Source organism: Plectropomus leopardus, chromosome 3 (genome assembly GCF_008729295.1).
Source record: "Plectropomus leopardus isolate mb chromosome 3, YSFRI_Pleo_2.0, whole genome shotgun sequence".
Taxonomy (NCBI): Eukaryota; Metazoa; Chordata; class Actinopteri; order Perciformes; family Serranidae; genus Plectropomus; species Plectropomus leopardus.
The window spans coordinates 23,417,884-23,435,785 of NC_056465.1; the positions used below are offsets into that span (position 1 = coordinate 23,417,884).

Below are 17,902 nucleotides of genomic sequence, written 5' to 3' on the forward strand. Positions count from 1 at the left end.
ATATTGCTGGTCTTTCTCAAGGGCACACATTGCTATGAATGGAGGCTGGCTGGCAGTGTTACCAGCAGCCAGCACATTTACTAAGTGGCTGGCACTGGTATGAGTAGGCTGGCGTTGCCCAGTAAACAGACTCTGATGACGTGACCTGAGCTGGAGCCAGTTGGAGTCTACGCCAACGCTAAAATGCATTTCCCTCTTTCCCTCTTTAGTAGGCAGGTTGGGAATTATAAGAAGCTTGCTTTGTTGATCAGTAACCAAAATTCTAACGGCGTCAGGGCATGAAAAATGATTTTCTGTTTGGAGATGATAAAAATGCTGAATCCCCTGTTGAACTGGGTCACTGGTGTGACAGTTTGTCAGTGGGTGAAGGGCTCAGCAGCAGCTCTGTTGGCTTTGGGACACTTCGAGGACCAAACAGGAGAACAGTGCCATCTAGATGTAGGGCAGCATGGAATTACACCCAAACAGGAACAACGGACAATTTAACGGCCCTCAGTGTTATTGTGCCAAGTTTAGGTGAAAGTTAAGGATTTTTTTTCCACTTGTGAGAAATTATGCTATAAACTTTTTTTTTTTCTCAGATGCTTTCAAGAAGTGTCAGAATCCGCTTGGCAGGATCTCTCACACAGTACATTTGTGAGATGACAGTATCTGCCTGAGTCATTTTAGTGGCAAATCCATTTTGTGATTAATATTATCTCAGAAGCCTCCTGCAAATACTGCCGTTACATGATCCGCATATTTACATGTACTTATGGCATGACTTATTTTCTTTTTGGCGACATGTTCCGACAACTCTGCAGGTTTGAGCATTCAGATGATTTTCAGATGCTTTCATGTCACAAAGAGGGATTCATTTGTCCTTTCATATCCGCACTCATGGTTTAAATTGGATGACTTTCTGCCTTTGAGGGTTTTTTAAAAAACTGATCCCAGAAAAGATCAGTAGAGAGTGATTTCAGTTTGTTTAGTTTAATTTAATTTATTGTATTTGCGCATACGTGTGTAAAACAGACAGAAAAAAGAAAAATGTCAAAGTTTAAACATTGTGCAGGAGAGGTTAAAAGCCAAAAATGACATATGGAAATACATCCCCAGTTAAATAAGAATCATCCATTTTATAAAGAGAAAAGGAGAAAAACAAAGATTGCACAGTTAATCAAAATTTCAAGACTAAAAGAAGTAAATAAAAGATGTAAATGTACAAATAACAATAAACGTTTAATTTACAACCTGAATTAAATTAAAAATGAATTAATGAGGTGCCATGAGTCTTTGCAAATTAGAGTCCTTTTCAGATGTTCTTTCTAGATGTTGATTGTAGTGATGGATGTAGGCTATTCCAAAGAGATGTTCCCCTGTATTTCAATAATTATTGATTAATGGAAGTCAGACTATGCGGGAAATAAAAGTCCTTAAAATGTCTTGTGGAATTGAAGTGAATGTCTGAGGAAGGCTTGAAAAATACTTGGCAAGTCATGAATAAGGTGCAGGTGTATTTATACAGGAATAAAAAAGTATATGATAACTAAATACTAGCTTACTCTTTTTCAGTTTCCACTCACCTTATCCAATAATAAGGAATCAATAACAGTCAGTAATTATGGAGGAGACAGTTATAATGTGCAATCATCTTTCCTTTAAACCCTTTCATCCACAATTGTTCTCAGTTGATTTCAGTTTTGGGCAGCTTCTTTCATTTCAGTCCTGGTGCACTTAAGGTCTTTTGCCTCCATGTCTATTAAAGTCTTCCAGCTGTTTTTTGGGTCTCCATCTTCCCTTGTGGGTTCCCTGTCAGAGCCTGTCTGGTTATATTGGTTTTGGGTGTCTGTTCTCTCTTGGTTTGCTTTCTCCCACAAATTGTAATTTCTGGTGCTGTTTGGCCAGTGTATCTTCAAGATGGTTCTTAGGCACTTGTTGACAATGGCCTGGACATTGTTGGTAGAGGATTTTGTTATTCTCCGTGTTTCTGAACCGCAGAGCAGCACTGATTCGACGTTAGTGTTGAATATCCGGAGCATATTTCTTTTGATTTACAGATGGGTGGGCCTTAGTGTGACAAAAGTTGTTCTTACTACCATTTAGTTGGGTTAATTTCCACCCTGTTACCTCACTCTGTATATACAGAGATTTTGTGGCTGCTGACAGTCAACCTACGTCTCAGGAGTCCACGACAGTGGCCCCTCTAATGTGGTGAGCCAAATGAATTACAGCCTTTGTTAAAAAGCCGGAGTCTGGCACTCTGTTCTTGTGAGACAGTTGCTGCTTACACTTCAAGTAACAAAGGACACGCTTTGTTCATGGCCGTGAGACAAAAGGACATTATTTACTGTGCTGTGTGAAACATGGGTCATACACTGAACAAGCAGCAGAGAAAAGTATGACAGAGTAAGCAGATATTGTAAGGGAGGATGGAAGGAAAATTCATTGTTGATTTATTTTCTGTCTTGTGGTTACTTCTGTTGGTTTAAGACCATCAAGTAACAGACAACGGCAAAGATAAGTTTAATGTGGCTACAAATAAATCCAAATCACAAATAAATAATTTGTTTCTGATTGCATCAGCTATGTTTTGACAGTTTCTTCTCTGCTTTTTGTTTGTGCTTCATCATCTGAAAAAGATTTTAAGGTATTAAATAAAGAGTTTAAATCACTCTTCCACACCATCACTAACCTTGTCACCTCTGTCCAGTAACTTTTCCAGTGAGGCGAGCCAGTCCAGCATGTTCGGACCTCCTAGCCAATCAGAAGCAGCCGATGCAGCAGCAGGAGGTGCGGTTCCTCCCCCCTCTTCTTCGTCTTCGTCCTCCTCTCCGCCATCGTCCTCGACTTCAGCTTTTTGCCCCATTAACCCCTCCTCCCGACACATTGTAGAGCGCCAGCCCCGGATGCTCAACTTCAGCGTGGAGTACCGGCAGCGCACTGTAGAGTTGGTACTGGAGGAAGGCAGCACAGTGGGTGAGCACCACACACACTGATACACACACTTTACATTCACTAGATATTCAACATATCTGCCTTGTTATGCATGATATTGATTTTCCTGTGCATAAATGTAATTCACAGGGGAAATCAAACAAATCCTTGAGTCAGAGCTCGGGGTTCCAGTGTCCAAAATGCAGCTGAAAGGATGGAAGAGTGGAGATGTATCTGATAGTGTGAGTTATTAAACCTTAAAAATGTTTGTGAGAAGTGAAAAAACAATGCTACATTGAGAAGAAAAAAACAGAACTTGTGCTAGAAGCTAAGCCTGTAGTCTTATTTTCGTCTTTTGTTTTGCTCTGTGTTTTGTGTCTTAGTCTAAATAATGTTATACCTTCCCCATGGTAATAAACCTCTTTGATATGCTTAAAAAATGGGCCTCGTTCCCCAATATCTTCCTAATATTTTTTTTAAAATCGCTCTTAAAAAAGGTCTTCAGAAATTCAGATTCATTAACTGTTCTTAAACTTCAGAATTGTTTGTACCTGTTTTTCTGTCTATGATGAATCCCACTGTCCTCATACATAGAAAATGCATGCCAGTTGACCCTAATTAGCATAGCAACATGCCCTGCCAGATCCCATAAAATGGCATGAGACTGCAAGGCCGTGTGCACAAATAGAAGTTGAAAGAAGAGTTTGGAGAGAATTAAATGAAAAATGCCCAAACCGGATTCTCCAGACATGGAGAAACTTAAATAGTTCTGCAAAAAAAGCTTTGGTTTATAGTAGCATAAGCAGCTTATATAAAATGATACACAAAAAAGATGCATGAGATCCTGTGACTCTTTCATTGATAGTTGTATCTGGAGAAGGCTGCACAACTGATTTATAATTAAAGAAAAAGGTTTGATATCAAATCTGAGGCCAAAAAAATATTGCCAAACAGCAGGGAGACGCTGACCACTGGAGGTGGGCAGGCTCTTCTTCGTCACCTGGGGCACAGAAATGGGTTCCCAAATAACATTTGATGTTAGTGTTGTTGTTTATTTGTTTTAAAATACAATTATGCTTTGTAAAATAATAAAATAAATTATTTAAAGCATTAAAAATTATACAGTTGTCGAAGTTAAAAAAAATGCAATTTATTGTATTTTTTCTTAAACGTGGTTTAAGAAGAAATGAAATTGATGTTGATCTCAAATCCTGCTTCAGTAACAAATGATTTTTCACAAACATGTCAGCATCCAGATTTCTGCTCTTTGGTATGCTGATTTTACCGAAGAACAAATCCCAAATAAAAAAATCACTGGTGAATGTCAGAATCTTTGTAAAAACTCTGTAAGTTGATTTTAAGAAGAGGTTTCTTCCTAAGAACGGTGAATGTGGCCCAATATCTCCAGTACTGTCATGGATTTTCCTCAAAATATTTATTCATTCAAATGAATAAATTATGCCTTTGTATGTTTTGAGCACAAATGTATTCCCTTATCAAATCATGATCTCTGCAGCTATAAATCCTCTCTATTGAATGGAACTATTTTGAAGTTGTATCTGTGTGTGTGTGTGTGTGTGTGTGTGTGTGTGTGTGTGGTCATCAGACGGTGATGAGAAGTTTACACCTGCCCAAGAACAACAGCCTGTATGTCCTGACCCCAGACATCGCCCCAACTGCCAGCACCAGCAAAAACAGGTATTCAACAAACCATTCAGCACTGTTACTTTTATTTGTGAATTCATAATGAATCCTCCTCTTCCCATCATGGTACACATACACTAGCAACTATGAAGTAGTGGTATAGTGCAGTAACTAGTGGTGAACACCAGGTGGCGGTCTATGTCCAGTTATGTTTGAAGATGAGTCCAGAATCCAGCCAGCAAATACCATTTTCACTGGTATATTAAGAGACATTTGACCTGCTGGTATACATTCATTTTCTCACATCCATTGTGACATTTTGAGCGGAACATCCACCACCGCAATCTCTGTTGTGTAAATAACAATCCCACCGCCCAAGTTTTGTTTCTTTCAGCCTGACATTGTTGCTTGCTTAAGATTGTTTTGCATTGTACTCTTCATGGCCTGCGTATATCATTTCCACACTTCATATCTATTATATATAACTTTTTTAAGACACACCAGTCTGTCACGTTATTGATAGCACCCAGTGAGTAAAGAGATTTGTTGCGAAAGCTTCATTTGGCTGGTGTTCTCCATCCAGAGTTTGCTCTGTTCATTTCAGGGAATCCGTGGCAGTATTAGCAACCTTTCCTTGCGAAATGTCAGGCTGTTGAGTGTAAAGCCAAAGCAGTAATACAATCACAGGTGCCGGCTGAACATGTGGTTTTCCTTTCGTCAGTGTCAGGTAAACATCGTCATATTTCTCCTCTCATTTCACCTGCATATTGTAGCGTGACCAAGGAGATCCTTAATTTTTTTTTAATTTGATGATAAGAGCATTGGACTGGTAAAAATAGATAAATGAATGATTGACATACTTCTCTGCGTGTATGTATGAGTGTGTCAACGAGTAGGACTAAGCCAAATTTGACAGCTGAACCAAAAATTCATTAAGGGAATTCCTAAAATATAAGGACTCATTGATAAGTCTGCAATTTAGGAAAAAATAGAATCAAACTTTACTTTTTGTACGTACGACTCTGTAAAAGAGGACAAGCACTACGACTAGGTCATTTACAAAGGGACCACCAACAACATTTCTGGAAATGAATAAATAAATTGGGTCTTAAGAAGTTGAAAATTCCTTTAGAAATTATATTAAATAATCGTGGCACTGAAACAACCAAGAAAAAAGTTAGAATGGAAAATGGTAAAAAGACTTGGTAGATTTATTATCAGAAAGCCATATTTCACCTGACTTTCATGATGCCTTTTTCAGTGATGTCAGTGCTACAAAATTGAGTCGGCTGTAGCCCTTAATACATTTCTGATTTGAGACGTTGTTACAGAGGAATTTAAAAGGTTTTAGACAAAGCAAAACTGAAAAAAAGCATCTGAAATAGAAGGTATTGCAAATAAAGCTTTAAAGTGTCCTTGCCTTTTAGAGCTCCTCTTCTATGTCATGTCTGGAATATAATCCTGTCAGCACGGTACAAGTCCAATGTTATACCTGGTCCAATTTCATTGAAAAGTGACCCCAGAATATTAATTAACTATGGGGTCATCAGCCTTCTGAGTACAGCTCACAAATTGTATTTTAATATACGTACTAAGAACAAGGTCATGCATTTAGAAATGATGCAGTATTCTGAATTTAGATGGAAATATGCTTGCATCAATCGTATATATTCAGTCGAAACTTTTATGAGAACTAGAACTGATAAAGGCTCTTGCATCTCTTGCTGACTTTCATGAGACTTTGAGTTGATTAGTAGAGATTTGTTTGTCTGTAAATTCATGAAAGTGGCAGTATATGGCAGATTTTATAAACAATCTAGACCTTGTATCGTTGCCCACTTGTCTGAGTTGAAATTAATGTTATGGTCAGTGAGTAGTTTGGTAAACCTTTTAGAGAAAAACAAGGGGATATCGTCTCTGCAACACTTTTGCAATATTTATAATTGACCTAGCTCCAAAGATTGGGGAACTCAAGTTAAGCACATGCTTGGGTGATATTAAACTGGTTATTTTATTTCATGTTGATGATATGATTTCATTTGTTTAGTCTGACCTGCACAACATGTCGACCGTTTTTCTCTTGATGCGTTTAGGACTTCTGTGGTTGAAGTTGGGCTTATTGTTGACTCAGCTGGGAGATTTGTAGGATCAGTGATTTACAAGTCATTTAAGATTTGCAGATTTGACACCACCCTGAAATATTCTGTACAGTTGATCAAATTTGATTTTGAAGTTTGCTGACTTTGTATCAAAAGCCTGAAAATTAAGGTATAATGGATTATTTAATTAGTAGTTATTCTTATTTCTCCATTACTATGTAGTATATGTTTTTGTCAGTGATTTTATAAATTTTGTTAAAGACAACAATGGTCTGAAGATATGATTTTAAAAGATGCTCAGGGTGCTTCTATGTTTGGACTTTCTCTGTTTGGGAATGTGTATGCTGGGGATTGGACAATATACAAATTCTTCACAAATCATGATAGAAAACACAATAAGTAGATTTTGGTGAATTTCCATCATTGGGGTAGTTGTGAATATCATGGCCAGCAGCATCCGAATAGACTGCCAGGCAATCAACAGTAAAAAAAAGACTGCAAAAGTGGGCTGCGTATGTACCAACCTCAACAAACGCAAAAGATCTGACTGAAGCATTGGCATGTAATATTAAAACTTATAATTCCATTTCATGTCAATGAAAAAGCCTGGCTTTTTAATATTATTTGTTTTCTTAAATAAAAAGGACGTTAAAAAAAGATGTGTTTTATACGTGACGCATTAACAATATTTGTTTCTTAACGAAATGTAAAGTGACTCTGGTATGTTTGCATGTCATTTTAAGAGTTTTAAGCATATTTTAATGATTACCAGGTTAATATAATATACAATTACAGTACAATAGGATCATAATAACATACGTTTTGACAATTTTCAGTCATACTTCTCAAAGATACATTGCCTTTCCTAGCCAGAGTTGCTTATAGCCTCACATATGTTTATTTGTTGACAGTGAATTCAAAATAAAATAGTAACTCTCCCCACATTTCCTCATGTGAGCAGCCAAGCAGGCATCCACATGTCACAAGAACACTTGTAAAAGAAGTCATTTGGCAGTTTGCCTCATTGCCTGCTAGTCAGGCTAAGTGGTAGTTATATTGTGTTGGCAGCTAATGGCCCTCATCTCCCCAGTCTTCCCTCCCTCTCCTCGTCTTCTCACTCCCACACTTACTGCTGTGTCTTTTTAGCAGCGCCGTTGCCATTTCTCCAAGTGTTATCGATATCATTTTGGGTGTCAGGAGCTCATTATTCTTTGTCAGCTATTTTGGTGGGGGACAGTTGGGGCTGAATGGAGCGGGTGGGCTTCTGTGTGTATGCACATGCATTTGTGTATGAATGTGTGTGTATGGTGACCCTGCTGTCGCACTGGGAGAGGATAGGTGACAGATCACAGTGAAGAGGGGGAGCTGTCCCCTGTAGCGGGACCAGACAAGCTGTTAGCTTGCCGTAAAAATAAACTGTGGTCACACCGTAAATCCACAGCAAGTGCAATTTGTGTGCAGTGTGTGCAAATTTGTTGCAGTAGACAGAACTCAGTGCCAGTAAAGGCTGCACATCATTACCGCAATACCAACAAGGTACTGAAGTGTCTTGATAAAGTACATTTATCTGATTAAGTATTAGTGAAAACAAGCTATTGACAAATCGAATGATTGTGCGCATATTACATCCCCACATATTAATCACAAATGTAAAATTCTTCCTTAAAATCAGTTTTTTGTGTACTTAAGCAGCTAACAATTGCAGTATTTTAAAATTTTTTCCCACTCTCAGTATTGCTTAAAGTAGCACCTGTTACACGTATTTTCTCACAGTATTTCACAGTTTGGCAGTATGACTCCTTAAATCTGTACTTGCAATTGAAGACATATCTCTAATAGACAGGCTGTGGTGCGGATGCCTTTTAAAGCTGGAGATCAGGACTTACTACGTCTAAATGAACATCTGTTACATTCAAGCCTTTGCCAAATGAGTTCACACACTGCTTATTGAGCCTATCACTGCCAGGGAAAGCTCTCTGTATTTCACAGTATACCAGAGCTCTGATGTCTGTGGCTACTTCTCAGCACTGGTGTACAGGAAGTGATGCGTTTTACATCAATCAGTCTGAGCTAAAGAGGTTGCAGCTAAAGGAGGGGGAGAGAGGCCATAGCGACGGAGCAGCAGTTAGGAGTACTGCAGAGGCAATGGTTTCTTCAGTGTTCATTGCTTCAGTGTTCATGCTAATGAGGTTTTTACCGGAGTCAGATTACCTGCAGAGGTTGTTACCTCTCCAAAACAAATAAAGCAGTAGCATGTTATAAATCAGTGTATCTAGGACGCCATTCGTTGCAAATGGGCTTCTAACTATGCTGGCTGATATGAAACATGACAGTGCAACACTGAGATCTCCATAAGCAAGGACCCGCTCCCTATGTACATATAAATGGCTCATTCTTAGTTAAGAAAAACATAACTATTCTTATTTCAGGTGGTTATACACTAAAGAAAACATACAATTTATATTAAACTCCATTTCTGCAAATTTATCCCTCCATATCCTTCACACTGGACTTTTAAGTGGAAGGCATGTTGAACACTCTAAAGCTGTTTCACACATGCGGCTGACAATGATGTCGGCTTCAAATTTCTGCATGAGCTAGTGTTTTTGGTGTTGATGTCTTCCTTATACATCCAAGTAAAGTTTGTTCAAACATGATTTTACTGTCTCACAAAGATCACAGTTTTTCTGTGGTTTTTCATGGTGAGAACACAGTTGCAAAAAGAGCTGCTTTTTTGTATTAAATATTGACAGCGAAGAAGAAGAAGATCTTAATTTTTCACACAGGTTCCCATAATTAAGTTTAACCTCATTTAAGTTATAGGAAAGTGGCAGAAAAGGCAACACAATTTCTGATTAGTTTTGCAAAATCTTCTTAACAGTGATAAAGAACCAAATTTGCGCAACTGCAGTTGAGCCTATAGGATTCAAATGTCACTGTAGGTAATTCTGTAATCAAACTATGAGAAATAACTAATCGTTCACCAAAACTGTGTATTTATTGTTACTACTGTTAGTAAAGGCAGTGTTGTGGCCACAAATGCTATTGTCCAAGATCTTGACTGTAAATAAAACTACCACTGTTACCTAAACTAAACTATTGCTAGTTTGTAGTTGCAGTCTGAAAAAAACAGTTATCTACCCAAATTTAATTTCACAGTGTTTATTTGCTTCATATTGTTGCTGAGTAAAAATGCAAATGTCCCGTAAATGGTAATATCCCTGGCAATTACTTTGTAGAGCTTGGCTCATGCGGCGCACACACCTAAATCAAACCGACTGATTAAATAGTGCTGCACTGTCATTATGATCCCACTGAGTAAACTCCTCTTAGTTGTCTTGTTTGATTAGAAATAAATCTTGAGGCTTTGGGAGATTTTCTTGTGAGCACCAATCCATCTCAGGTAGTTATTTAGTTAGTGATGTGACGTGCAGTTAGTACTACGGTGTCAAAGCCCCGTCTGAAGAAGGTTTCTCTCTGTGGCCATGTTGATGACTGCCTGTGAATACAAGAGGGTGTCGAGGAGGACCTAATCTCTTGCATAAATGATGAGGGCCTGATGAATATTTCAATGGAGCCTGTTTCCTTCCTCGTTTATTCTCCGCTCAGCTCTCAGGAAGGGTGTTTGCCAAGGAAAGGTTATTTTAATTTGAACTCTCAAAAGAAATTTGAAATTGCAAAAATGATTCATTAGGTTTTGTGTGTTTTTATTGCACCTCCTCCACCTCTCCCTCTGTGCGTCAGCTATCCGGTAGCAGATTCACAGATGCTGTAGGTAAGATAGCTAACTTGTTAGCTAAAGCAGCCCTGATGTGACATTTCTAACAATTAGCATGCTGATTAACTTTGGGACGAGATGGCAGACCAGAACAGAGCAGAGCCTCAACGGTTTCGCATCCTTCTGCTTTGTTGTGGATGCAAAATGTGGAAGAGGTAAGAAGACCTTGTGTGTTCTTCATGACCTCCTCTGTACCTGTTAGAGGCAACATGGTCCGTCAGCATGTCCTCTCCTGGTCAGTGTGTTTTTATGTGCGTCTCTGAGCAGATGAAATGCGCATGATGGTAGTGAGTATGTGTCATTGTGTGACAGGTTGGGGAGAATGTGTGTGTACGGGTATTTGTGTTTTGCAGGCACATGCCACAGTTTGTGTATGTGAGTGTGTCTGTGTGTGTGTGTCAGTGTCTGGCAGTGCTAGTTTAATAAGGTCTAGAGTCTGCTCTGTGCCGCGGGGACTCACAGCTTAGGCGATGGGCTTACCTCAGAATGAAACCAATCTGTTTAGCCTGCTCTTCTCCCCTGCAAAACGCTCCATTTTCTCTGTCCATAAAGTTAAATGACATTTTCCTTCCGGCACCCTTATGCCATGTCAAGTACCTCCAGAGATGTTGCAGGCCGACCTGGATGTCACGAGTGTGTGTGTTGAGTGAGGAAGAGACCTCTGAAGGCAGAAGCAAACACTTAGACATCCACATTTCAACCTTGCGCTGCTTGAAGATCCTGCTTTTATAAGAAGACGGCTGCTTTGAGAACATCAGTGGTGAAAACAGTCGAGACTAAGGGATGTTAGACTTGAAACATGGGTGCTTTGTTTATATATGAACCAGCAGGCCTCTTTAGACAGATGGGACATTTTTCCCCTCTGAGTCCATTTGATATTTTGAGTAGCTATATTTGTACTATAGAGCACAACGAGTGATCCGCTTTTTCAGAGTAAATCTTGAACAGAACTCCACCCACACACGCACCAAATGGCTCGTCGGTCTGCCATAAATGACTGATAAGATGTTCCTTCTTTGCTTGGAAGGACAGAGTAACACTTCCACTCAGTTTACCCTCTATCTCTGTCTATTTAGGAGTCTAGCTGCCTGCCAGCAGTAGCTCGGGACTGTGTCCAAACATAATCATGATATTAGCTAGATCCTTATTTATGTGTCCCTACCCCTTCCATTTCTCTCTCTCTCTCTCTCTCTCTCTCTCTCTCTCTCTCTCTCTCTCTCTCTCTCTCGCTCTTTTCCACTCACACTTACTCTCTCACACACACATGCACACACATCCTTCTGCTCAGCCCTATTACATATGCATCCATCCTTCCCACTCCACACATTTCCAATCTTCCCCAGTTAGCTACAACAAACATTACATTTACATATTGATTTCGTAGTTTTAGTCAATGTAAATATGCTGTCATTACAGTAAATTTGAGCTTCTGTTAACATAAGCTCGTCCAGATCTGCGCAGATTAAGGGTGTGATTGCATAATTAATGTGTGCGCTACATATTAATTCCCCCATCCCTCTCTTTCTCTCAACTCTTCCTCCTCTCCTTGGGTTCTGAGCCCTGATTAAGTGCCTGCTTCGGCCCTTAAGCCTCCCATTGATATTCAGCCGCACAGACCCAGCGTTTGCTCAAAACGCTACTTAACCTCACAGCTTATTGTAAATGAAGCTTCCAAAAGTTGATTCCCCCACCTCCTCCTCTCTACGTGAAGCACACAAAGTGTCTGCGTCACTCATGGCGTCTCTGTCACAGCTGTAAGCTGCTGAGTGAGCTGTGTTGCCGGTCCAGAAAGTCTGACCCTTCAGGGCTTCTTTGGACAGATCGTGTCTGTACTGTCAGGTCCCTGCCCACAGTGTAATCAGCATATGTCATCCACTGTGAGAGTGTGGACATCTGAGACCATTGGTCACCCATGAACAGCTTGCATCGGTCTTTTTTTTGCCCACCAGTGAATGCTGTTTATGCCATTGGGAAAATAATTTGAATTATCACATTTTTAGCATGTTGTTAAGATTAAAATATATTAAATTGTAGGAAAAAAATGTTTGTGAGGTGAGATAAAATGGCCATAATTTTATGTTGGTTTTATCAACAGTCCTGTTCTGAGTGTCTTTCTCTACTCTGTTTAACTGTCAGTTTTCTTATTGTTTTACTTCCATGCTGTAATACTATGGATTTCTGTTTAAATGGAAAAATGTTTCAGCATGTTACACCTAATGCAGGTTGAGATTGTAGCTTAGATTAGGAGCATTACAATCATAGAATCATCTTCAGGTGTCTGGCACAGCTTACAGTAGCCTGTAATTGATATGAACTGATATGACTTGTAATTGATATGACTATAATCACCATACAGTCATGTTTCAGAAGCTAGACAGAGGCAGGGAAGTACAGCAGTAATACAGCCGTAATCCAGCAGCATCTGCTGAAGAGGTAGTGTATCATGATGCACAATAATGGCTCTTGTGTTTTGAATTGAGAATCAATGTAGTCGTTTGTCCAATATAGGACTGCATTACTTAAAAACAAACATATTGTGATTATTTTGACATTGCAATTGCGATATGAGTCTCGATTTCAGCGGGAATGGGAATTTTTACAATAAATTTTCACTGAAAATATATATTAAAATATATTTTTGCTGGGTTCTGCAGAAAACCAGCTTGTTCCCTTACATCTGGAATATGATTTGCAGTTTTTTTGTTTAGTTTTTGCTCCTATGTAACTCAGATCTGTTTTTTCAAACACTGCGAATAGCGCAGATCCCATGCAATCTGATCTTTTCAATTCCGATTTAGGCCACTTTCATATGTGGCCTTGAATCAGATACCGATTTTTTGCAGCACAACCTCAGTCTGAACAGCCATACGAGGATTCACGCTACTTTTACATCCCTCGCTTGAAGTGAGTGACTCGCAGAGAGAGTCTTGTTGAGAGGTGCTGTCAGGTGTGGTTAAAAGAAGCCGTTGACATTGTGAAATTTTAAATGAAATCTGTTTCAGTGGAGCCATTCATGTCACAAACCTCCCTCTCCTGGCTCCAACTCTGCATCCAAACACACCCTTCATAAAGAAGTGGCAGCCATTGCTTCACAAAAAGCCATAATTACAAATTTGCCTCACTTTCTCCTGGTCCTCGTTATGATCTGCTTACAATTCTTTGGCTTCCACTGCACATCAACTTATACATGAAACCATACTCACTTCAGTGGCCTTCATGTTTACTTTTGTTCGACAGCATGCTGCATGTGAAGTTTTTGTTATTCTTTAGGACATGTGGGTTAGTTCAGGACCATAATGGGAAGAAAAAGGCAGAAATCTCAGCACTTGGAGCAGTCCTTGTTGAGTCATTGGTGATGGTCATTAAACCAAACTCTGCAGGTGTGGTCAGTTTGGTGGTACAGTTTTGTGCTACTGTATGTACTGTAGTAAAAAAATTACTTTTAGGGTATCTTTAGTGCTTGTAGTTAGAGAGGTGCTGAAGGCTCTCCTGGGTTTGTTTCATAATAGCTGCCAGGTTTGCAGATTGATGGACTCATGCTGTTACTGTGCAGGTGGTCATAGCTGTGGTAGCCTGCTGTGCTGAGTGCAGCTCTGGCCAGGCTTGTTAAGACACAATCAGTGAAGTGGGCGACTCGCCCCCAGAGGAGGCACCCACCCCCCTGCGGGCCAGCAGGTTACCACTAGTTGACAAGTTTCAGCTTGCCCTTAACTTGACTGAGTGGTTCTAAGTGATAATGTTTGTTTTTCTGTGTCCTTATCCCTTCTTTCTCTTGCTTCATTATTCTGCCTCGCCTATTTTCGCCTCCTTTTCTGTTTGTATTATTTTTAATCTCCTGCTGTGCTCATCCCTATTTCTAACTGTTTTCTTAATTTTTATTTTTTCCCTTCTCATTTAGTGGTCTTCAAGAGTCCTTAAACCAGAACTTTCTGCTGGTCATCAGCCACCGTGAGGCCCAGAGGGACTACAGTCTCAACTTCCCCGGGTCTAGAACCATACAGGAGGTATGACACCAGCATGCATGCAGAAACAGACCATACAAGCCATCAGAGAGTCACTTTATATGCCCAGACACACACACAAGCTCTCAGTAACACACCCTCAGACTCTCACATACATAATATTATTGTACCTGATTTCAGTTTCCCATAACACAGCTTTCATTCCATTTGCCAAACATTGCTAGTCTATCTCAGCCATCGATTCATTATTCATCACAAATGATCACATTTCCGAGCACATAATTACTCTCACAGCTGCGGTCTGGCACAGCCCCCTCTTTTTCTCCCCACTCCCTACGCTGCGTCCTTCTCCCTCTCTCAGCAGTCTAGGAGGGGCTTTAAATACTGAACATTGTTTGATTTAGGCATGCGGGAGCAATGGAAAGAGACAGAGTCTATTCATTTTCCCCATCTGAAACTAAACAGTAGATTCATCAGCCTATGAAATATTTATAGTAACTTATACTGGACCCAGTGTGAAGGCAGTCCACCCGCTGTCCACCCGTTATTACTATTACATCTGCAAATGGATTAGAGCATGAAATATGAGTGCTTGCTTGCCTATGTAGATGAGCGAGGGTGTATGTGTCTATCAATGTTTGGCCCCATGTGATTTTAGATCAGCACTCCCCTACACACACACACACACACACACACACACACACACTTACACATATCACTGCCTGTACTGTCCTGCTCTAACCCCCTGTGCAGAGGGAGACCTGAGCAGGCATCATTTGTTATTCACAGTGGGTAGCTTGCTGTCACAGGTGAGGGGAAATAAGCTCCCCAAAGAGGTCCTCAGGTAGAGGAGATAATTCACTGTTCATTTTACCTCACATAAAAAAGGGAAATGTCATTATTTTTCAATCTGGATCCAGTTATTTCATGTTTTCGTCTTCAAGTGTCAAGTGGAGACAACAGTTTTTGAAGTTGGTGCAGTACTTAGTGAGACTGTGGCAGCCTTAGTGACGGAACAGGCTGCAATATAACCATTTGCGGCATGTTCACACCAGCAGTTACGTCCACTAAAAGCGTTTGTTTTTAACTGCTGACATGCTCATATTGATATTATGTCTGGAAATGTTTGGGAAAAGACTCTACAGAGCAATGAAAAGTTTTTCCTTCACTGATGTGGTTTGTTTGTTCTTGTGACAAAGTCTTACTCAAGTCTTGTTTTGAGTCTCATAGGAGGTGACGTGTTGCAGGAAAAAAACTGTGAAAATGTTACTGAGAGTTGCAGAGTGCCAAGACGAGTTTGATGTGTTGGAGTACAGAAAGTGTAGTTTAGCGTCATCTAAAATATTTTCAATGTCATGGCTGAAAAAGCCCCTTTCCTACTGCACAAAAAAGCCCACTAAATCCTGCTAACATCTGTCTTTTTGATGTAATGGGAAAGGTCACAATCAGCACAGGTATTTATCGGCTCTGGCTCCAGTTGGCTTCGATGTAACCTGAGTGAAGGCACTAATTTTAGTTCCTTTGCAAGCGAAATCGGAGACATATGCAGTGGCAGGCCCCTACAAACTACCGCCCATCTTAGTCCAAGCAGTACATCATTTCAATTTTAGTTTGTACCAAGTTTTAAAGAGAGACTGAATAAGTAAGAGATATAAATAAGAAGTAACTACCATAGCATTTTCTCTGTCCTCCATGTTGGTTTCTACTGTTTACTAACCTGTTTTCCGGCCTGTTCATGACTTTGAACGTGACACACTAGAAAAAACACACACACTCAAGGCATACTCATCTGCTGCAGAACCATGTGCACAGCTCTGGTCCACCAGCAGTGGGAAAGCAGTCTAGGCCTATTTTAGCAGGTTTTCCCATGTTTTAAAAAAGTTTATATTTAGTTGATGTGGATAATATTTAGAACCAGACTCTTCTTGCAAGACTTGGGCACACACACTGTTACGTTGTCAGGCACTTTTAATAACAATTTGCCTCACTGGTGCTCGCTGCAGCGGTTTCTCTCTCGAGGCTCGACCAACTTAAAAACAGCTATTGTCTCATTTAGACACAAAAACATGGATAAATAAGGTCCAGGTTTAAAAAATCCCTTCCTTTTAAGTCATCATTGCCATCATATGTTAGCACCAATTATAATGGAATGAAAATATCAATATTTAGCCATTTTCATTCCTGTGGCAGTTTTTAATTTTCTGTTTTCGTTTTTTTTTTTGTGTTTTTTGTTTTTTGCTTCCAGCTAATTATTTACTCTCCAGCTGCAGTGAAAGTTGTTTTTCCTAACTTCTATGCTGACTGCAGCCCCGGGCTCCTCGGTGCGGGCGAAGATTACACTAATAATAATCAGGCTACTAGCAGGGCTTGTAATGGTGCTAATTGAACAGATTAGTACAACCAACATCTGAACTGGAGGAGGCAGCTCGCTTCTCCTCCCTTCGTTCTTTCCTTTTTCGCCTCCCTCATCTCTCTCTTTCTCTCTCACCCTCTTCTCAGGCAGATGGTTTTGATGAGCACCCACTGTGAACCTTAAGTGTTTCTGCTGGGATTACAAACACTGGGGAGGGGTCCCTGCGGTGTGGGAGGGGGGAACCATGGACACAGAAAGGAGGCAAAGGACTGTTGGCTTGGTGGGGGTGCTGTAAGAGGCCATAGGGGATGGAAAAGGGACAATGTGGGCTTAAACAGGCCTCCATGTCACGGTCTTTTCCTTACGCATGCTTGTCTTTAGGCATCTCAAGGCCCCCTGCAGTGAAAATGAGGCCCAGAACTTTAACCTCCAAAGATCTGGACTCTGTTTGCCCCATGTTGACCATGCTCTTTATATATTTACTCTTTAGCCAGGAAACAGGCGTCTCTCCTTGTTTTCATTACTGTAATGTGTCAGGAAATGATATGTCATTAAACCATGTGTACACACTATGTAGGGAGTGATTCAGGAGGCAGTGTGGAGAGCTACAGGTGCACCTGTAGTCAAATATTAGTTATGGATGATCTCGGCGAAAGTGCTTTGGAGTAATTTGTGATGCTCATAGTAAAAATGAGGAGTTACGTTGTGAAATTTTTAGATAAATACAATAACAAAGGACACAAACAATTGGAGGAGTGTATTTCTGTCATCGCAAGAAGACTTAAGAATGCAACAAAGAAGTAACAGCATATTCAGCCAGCCTGACTCCCCTTTCTGCTCATACTGTGTCCACTCACAGACACATATGGACTCCACTACAGAGCACCTTTCTCTCGCCATTCTCCCTTTTGTCTTAGCTGAAGACTAGCCGATGGTCCCTGCTTGTGCATATCAATAGGGATAGAGTCCTGTCTTCTTGTTTGTCTTTGCCAAAGGCTCTGGCTTTGCCTTGTGGCTCTCAGGGAGCTGCCCTTGCCCCTCCCTTTCTATTCCTTCATTCTCCATCTCTCACTCTCCCAGTGTCCCTTCTCTTCCTTCTTTCTTCTCCATCTCTAGAGCACAGGGCTGTGTAGACTCTGATTGGCATTAC

General features: G+C 40.3%; 1 protein-coding gene across 1 annotated transcript in view; it reads left to right on the plus strand.

Annotated features, from left to right (window-relative positions):
- Positions 1-17,902, plus strand: part of faf1 (Fas (TNFRSF6) associated factor 1) — an 83,737-nt gene that overhangs the window by 8,924 nt on the left and 56,911 nt on the right. Inside the window, exons 4-7 of the mRNA XM_042480971.1 lie at positions 2,693-2,958; positions 3,067-3,158; positions 4,523-4,614; positions 14,336-14,441. Coding sequence (XP_042336905.1) covers positions 2,693-2,958; positions 3,067-3,158; positions 4,523-4,614; positions 14,336-14,441 — 556 coding nt within the window. The remainder of the gene's footprint in view (positions 1-2,692; positions 2,959-3,066; positions 3,159-4,522; positions 4,615-14,335; positions 14,442-17,902) is intronic.